The 6,997-nt window shown below is 40.1% G+C and overlaps 1 protein-coding gene across 1 annotated transcript; it reads left to right on the forward strand.

Annotated features, from left to right (window-relative positions):
* Positions 1-424: 424 nt before the first annotated feature.
* wnt11f2 (wnt 11, family member 2) lies at positions 425-5,426 on the forward strand. The gene is made up of 5 exons (XM_024013022.2): positions 425-642; positions 819-1,054; positions 1,173-1,450; positions 1,655-1,947; positions 2,093-5,426. The coding sequence occupies exons 1-5, from the start codon at positions 569-571 to the stop codon at positions 2,265-2,267; spliced, it is 1,056 nt and encodes a 351-aa protein (XP_023868790.1). The 5' UTR covers positions 425-568; the 3' UTR covers positions 2,268-5,426.
* The last annotated feature ends 1,571 nt before the right edge of the window (positions 5,427-6,997 follow it).

Raw genomic sequence — 6,997 nt, forward strand, 5'->3', positions numbered from 1 at the left:
AATGTATCCCGCTTTAGCCTACATGTCTAACACTTTGGATGGCTGGCTTTTAATCAATCATGATTAATGGCACATTAATGGCAATCTTTTGAAACGCATAGGATGCATAGGAACTTCTAATAGGCCTATGTTACAGTTTCATCTCAATAATTCGAGATGGATACGTGTGCCTGTGTTCATTCCATGGTTCATTCACAAAATAAATCACCTGGGAGCATGAGCAGCGGTGTGCGGCCTTTTCCTTTTTATTTTCCATAAATTCACCTACAACTCCAGCACCTGCAAAAAGTACCTCGGTGTGCTTATGTTCTTCAGCCTTTGTCATTCACAAATCGCCAATTGAATGAGGCGTGGCTATCGTGGCGGTGACATAAGACTCCCTGGAGTCGAGGTCACACCACCAGTGGCTTGCAGCATAGGCTATAGGAGGGCCATACCGCCTGACCCCAGACCGCAGAGGCAAACTGAAAACAACACGTATCACTGGATACTCACATTGGACTACCAAAGGAATCGTTTGGAGCTATACTTTTATTTTCGGCAGAGGATTCACTATTTCTTTTTTACAATGAAATTCCGCATGGATTTATTTCTAGTGACATTTATTGTGAACGCGAACTGTTGTGCTGCTATATATTGGCTGTAAGTATTCCTTACTATTTTATTTGTATGTAGCTATGGGTCTATTCAGATGCCTATGCTACTTTGTTTACTGACATATTTTTGTTATTTTAATAGGCCTATGCCATATGGAATAGCTGATTACCATATGAAATAGCTGATTACCTAATTCAATGTTGTTGTTTTTACCTTTGCAGTGGACTTACTGTAAAGGGGAGCTCTGTAGGCTGGAATCAAACTCATCATTGCAAGCTACTAGATTGGTTGGCCCCTGATCAATCGCAACTTTGCCGGAGAAACCTCGAGCTGATGCACAGTATTGTCCAAGCAGCCAAGTTGACCAAAAATACCTGTCAGAACACCTTCAATGACATGCGATGGAACTGTTCATCTGTTGAAAAAGCCCCTCGTTTTACACCAGATTTGGCAAAAGGTAGGCTAAAGACACTTTAAAAAGTATCTTAGAAATTGGAGTATTTCATGTGGCCTGTAAACTTCTGTGATTGGTTGTGATTTGCATTGATTTATCTGTTGGCTGTGCTCTATTGCAGGCACCAGGGAGTCCGCATTTGTGTTTTCGCTAGCGGCTGCTTTAGTGAGTCACTCCATTGCCAGAGCCTGCTCGTCTGGAGAGCTCCCCAGTTGCTCGTGCGCTCCAGCCCCTGCTGAACAGGCGGGGCCCGACTTCATATGGGGAGGATGCGGTGATAACCTGCGCTACGGTCTCCAAATGGGATCTGCCTTTTCTGATGCACCGATGAGAAACAGCAGATCTGGCTCTCAGGCGTTCAGACTCATGCACTTGCACAATAATGCAGTTGGAAGACAGGTAATGATCTAATCCCACATTGACAAGAAATATACATTTTTATACATGGGTAATTACGCACGAGTTATTGTGCCATTGTTTTTAAGTGGCATTGGCTTTTTGACAGTTTTTTATTACATCATAAACAACATATTATATTATTAATATCTGCAAAACCTGGCAACACATTTTTATATCCTAATATAATTTTTGCTATACTTTCAGGCACTTATTGATGCTCAAGAGACAAAATGCAAATGCCACGGGGTGTCCGGGTCCTGCTCTGTCAAAACATGTTGGAAGGGCCTCCATGATATTAACCACATTGCCATGGATCTCAAATCCAAGTACCTGTCTGCCACCAAGGTGATCCATCGTCATGTTGGGACAAGGAAGCAGTTGGTCCCCAGAGAGTTGAACGTTCGACCAGTGAGAGAGAGTGAGTTGGTCTACCTGGTCAGCTCTCCGGATTACTGCACACACAATGAGAAGCATGGCTCACTCGGCACACAGGACAGGTATGTTTGTGTTTCTCTCAATGTTTCAGTGGAAATTGTGATTTTACTCTACCTTTGACACCTTGAAGGTCTAATATGTTGATCCTCATTCATAAGAGTTTTATATTGTTGTTTATTGATTGGAACACATTTTTTTGGTCTCCAGACATTGCAATAAGACATCCAATGACAGTGGGAATTGCAATCTCATGTGCTGTGGTCGTGGCTACAATGCCTACACTGAGAGGATTGTGGAGAGATGCCAGTGCAAGTACCACTGGTGCTGCTATGTCACCTGCAAGAGGTGCGAAAGGACAGTGGAGAGATATATATGCAAATGAACTTTGCCCAGAGACATGTGAGTGAACATGAAGCACTATTTTGACCACCATCATCTTGTCGAGTTGTGCAGACCCAGCAGTCACCTGACTTGACTCCCTGTGTGCTTCTGTGCTACTACATAGCCTGCAGGCTAAGTGCAATGAAAAACAAGAGGGGCAATTCACAGACACTACCAAAGATAAGCAGATGATCTGGACTCCGTTAGCTGTTTTAAAGAGACTGGAGGGCACTACTGTGAAGAAGATTGTGTTACTTGAAGAGCAAATGTGATTGATTGGGAGCTGTAGGCTATTTGAGTTTGATTAGTAAAATGTTCAGCAATAGGACAAGTTGAATAGATGACAAAGTGACTGAATCACAACAAAGACTTCCCAGAAGCTTCCCCAAATGCGAATAGGCCAGTCAGCTTTAAGATTTCCAACTGATAATGAAAAGCTTTTAACAATTTTACATCTTACACATTAACGAAATTGCAAATAAGAGGCAGAATAGCTGATTGATCTTATCTCCATTTTAGTCACACAGGGTTAATGCCATACTACTCAGTTTAGGGATATTCTGATCATAGGCATGCAACACACGTATTATCAAAAGTTTGAGCTGTATTTTTAGTTGTTTATGAATATATTGGGCATGTTGATGTACAGTTGAAGTCGGAAGTTTACATACACTTAGGTTGGAGTCATTAAAAATCATTTTTCAACCCCTCCACAAATTTCTTGTTATTAACAAACTATAGTTTTGGCAAGTTGGTTAGGACATCTACTTTGTGCATGACACAAGTAATTTTTCCAACAATTGTTTACAGACAGATTATTTCACTTATAATTCACTGTATCACAATTCCAGTGGGTCAGACATTTACATACACTAAGTTGACTGTGCCACAGCTTTAAACAGCTTGGAAAATTCCAGAAAATGACGTCATGGCTTTAGAAGCTTCTGATAGCCTAATAGACATAATTTGAGTCAATTGGAGGTGTACATGTGGATGTATTTCAAGGCCTACCTTCAAACTCAGTGCCTCTTTGCTTGGCATCATGGGAAAATCAATAGAAATCAGCCAAGACCTCAGAAAAAAAATTGTAGACCTCCACAAGTCTGGTTCATCCTTGGGAGCAATTTCCAAATGCCTGAAGGTACCATGTTCATCTGTACAAACAATAGTACACAGGTATAAACACCATGGGACCACGCAGCCATCATACCGCTCAGGAAGGAGACTCGTTCTGTCTCCTAGAGATGAATGTACTTTGGTGCGAAAAGTGCAAATCAATTCCTGAACAACAGCAAAGGACCTTGTGAAGATGCTGGAGGAAACAGGTACAAAAGTATCTATATCCACAGTAAAACGAGTCCTATATCGACATAACCTGAAAGGCCACTCAGCAAGGAAGAAGCCACTGCTCCAAAACCGCCATAAAAAAGACAGACTACGGTTTGCAACTGCACATGGGGACAAAGATCGTACTTTTTAGTGAAATGTCCTCTGGTCTGATGAATCAAAAATAGAACTGTTTGGCCATGCTGACCGTCGTTTCTATTTGGAGGAAAAAGGGGAATGCTTGCAAGCCTAAGAACACCATCCCAACCGTGAAGCACGGGTTGGCAGCATCATGTTGTGGGAGTGCTTTGCTGCAGGAGGAACTGGTGCACTTCACAAAATAGATGGCATCGTGAGGGAGGAAAATGATGTGGATATATTGAAGCACATCTCAAGACATCAGTCAGGAAGTTAAATCTTGGTCGCAAATGGGTCTTCCAAATGGACAATGACCCCAAGCAAACTTCCAAAGTTGTGGCAAAATGGCTCAAGGACAACAAAGTCAAGGTATTGGAGTGGCCATCACAAAGCCCTGACCTCAATCCCATAGAAGATTTGTGGGTAGAACTGAAAAAGCGTGTGCGAGCAAGGAGGCCTGCAAATCTGATTCAGTTACACCAGCTCTGTCAGGGGGAATGGGCCAAAATTCACCCAACTTATTGTGGGAAGCTTGTGGAAGGCTACCCGAAACATTTGACCCAAGTTAAACAATATAAAGGCAATACTACCAAATACTAGTTCAGTGTATGTAAACTTCTGACCCACTGGGAATGTGATGAAAGAAAGAAATACTGAACTAAATCATTCTCTCTACTATTATTCTGACATTTCACATTCTTAAAATAAAGTGGTGATCCTAACTGACCTAAGACTGGATTTTTTTGTACTCTGATTAAATATCAGGAATTGTGAAAAACTGAGTTTAAATGTATTTGGCTAAGGTGTATGTAAATCTCCGACTTCAACTGTAGATAAGTGCAATTGTATATTTATTTTATTTTAAAAACGACACACAATGTGTCCTGTTAAGTTTTAACCATCTGTGTATCATATGAGACTGCCTGTGGCAGGTGCTGCCAAACTTGTAGACCTAATTTGTCTTTGGGCAAAGCAATAGTAACTGTAGTATTTATGCAGCAGAGGTTGTAGTAACTTGACACAATAACAAATCCACACTTTCATTAATTCCACTGAATTTAAGGCTCACTGTTTATATTATCCACAGTTAGCTAAAAGTAAAATCGTGGTACTTCAATTTCTGAAATATTTAAGGCAACTTAATGACTTTTCAGTCAATTCCACAGACACGTTTTCTAAATGTGTCTGAAGCATGGAGTTCCAGTGCTTGAGAACTAAAGAGTTGACATCCAACTGTAAACGTCCCCCATGTTGATTCAGAACCTGGTGTGAATATGCTTGGAATGCACACAAGCCCTCCCAACTGTGTTCAGTTCAGAAGGGATTCAACTGGTGATCATTTTAAAGGGGTAATTTGCAGTTGCTGACATCCATTTTGTTTACTTATGAATTGCTTAAGAATATAACTTATAAATGCATCATGAGCTTAATTTAACTGTCGTACCCCATCATAACCCAAAATATAATATTGTTTTACTCCAAAGTTTGTAAACAAAGTAAATGTAAACAAACACTATATTGTCTCAAAACATTGTTATTAAAACTATCATTTTGATCAGTCCTTGCATCCATAGATCTCTATAGGAGCTATGGATGCATTTCTAAACTGCTGATTGCCTCTTTAAAGGGTCATGATCCACATACATGTGGGCACATACCGTTATATCCTCATCATTATTAGTGGTAAAGATTGAATGATATTATAAACAAGAAAACTGCATAAAAACTGTAAAACAAAATTATATGGAATTGGTCAGTGGTCACTAAATATAAAGGTTTTCTGTCTGTGTTGGAGAATTTTGGATATGATTGATGGTGGCAACACATAGCTCCAAAAAGTATGGATGACTATTTACATTTGGGCTGTTGTTAGTCTTTCACATGTTTTAAAACCCTCCCGTGCAGCCATGGAAACTAATAACAAAAAAACAGGTGTTTCAGTTCTTGCTGCCTCCGAAATACATTCATGTTTCAGCCTGCCTTATTGTGGAGCTAATTGCTGAAAAACATTGTTATTTTTGAGTGTTACATTTGTAGATGTCAAAAGCAAAACAGCATGCAATCTTTGGTAAGAATTCTATAGAATTCTATAGACTGCAGTAGGGGAGCTATAGGGCAGACGTACAGCCTAATTAGCTCTGCTTACTCTATGGGGGAGGGGGGGGGGGGGTGCAGTGAGAAGGACATGTTGCACACTTTCTGCGATGGACTTCACTATTCCATGACACATAGAAAAAGCAAAACATAGGCCATGGAACCAATAGATGAATTGCCCTCTTAGAGCTTTGTTTATAGTCTAATGTTTAAGGAAATGGTGCACTCTGAACCCCTTATTTCCTCCCAGAGGACAGAAATTGATATACAGAGAGCATACCTTTTTTATGTTTGTTTGAAGAGTGCGGTAGATATAGTTACCACTAACACAATTCGAGACTTAAATTCAGTTTATCTCCTAACCCTACACTCTAGTCTAGCCCTACACTCTTTTCATTTGAATAACTATTTTTGTAAGAAAGGGTTCTTTGATGATTATTTGGAAGGCAAGAAGGATTCTTTGGAATGCAAGATGTGTTCTACATAGAACCCTTATGAATCTGAATAAGCTTTTATTTGTAATTTTGGTAACACTTCATTTGGATAGTCCCAAGTAGATTGTGGTTTTTAGATGTCAAATATCTGTCAACCACATTTCCATTAACCCTAGCACTAACCCTAACCTTAACTCTTATCATAACCCTAAACTTAACACTAATCCCAATCTTAACCCTTACCCTAACCTTTATTCTAAACCTAACCCTAGCACTAACCGTAACCTTAGCAAGCAGTTGCTTATCAACATATAGTTTGTTGATAGATGATTTACAGATGGTCATACTATATGGGACTATCCAAATAAAGTGTGAACGCATTTTATTTTATTTTAAATAGTGCCTGAGCATTAGTGTTTACCTCAGTGTTTAAACTTTGGCATCAGAAGTTTGAGTTTAAAAGGATAGATGAGAGAATGTTTTAAACTGTACCTATATGGGAGTATTTTCAGTGATGTTATGGCACAGAGAGTAGGAGAATAGAAGAGAGCCCGTCTGGTTTTCAACCTTCCCGAGTTTTCTCATGTCACCCCGCTCCTCCGCAAACTCAACTGGCTTCCAGTCAAAGCTTGCATCCGCTACAAGACCATGGTGCTTACCTTTTGTATCGTCTGAGATTCCCAAAGATTGGAAAGCTGCTGCGGTCATCCCCCTCTTCAAAGGGGGTGACACTCTAGAC

The sequence above is a fragment of the Salvelinus sp. IW2-2015 genome, linkage group LG20, assembly GCF_002910315.2.
Source record: "Salvelinus sp. IW2-2015 linkage group LG20, ASM291031v2, whole genome shotgun sequence".
NCBI lineage: Eukaryota > Metazoa > Chordata > Actinopteri > Salmoniformes > Salmonidae > Salvelinus > Salvelinus sp. IW2-2015.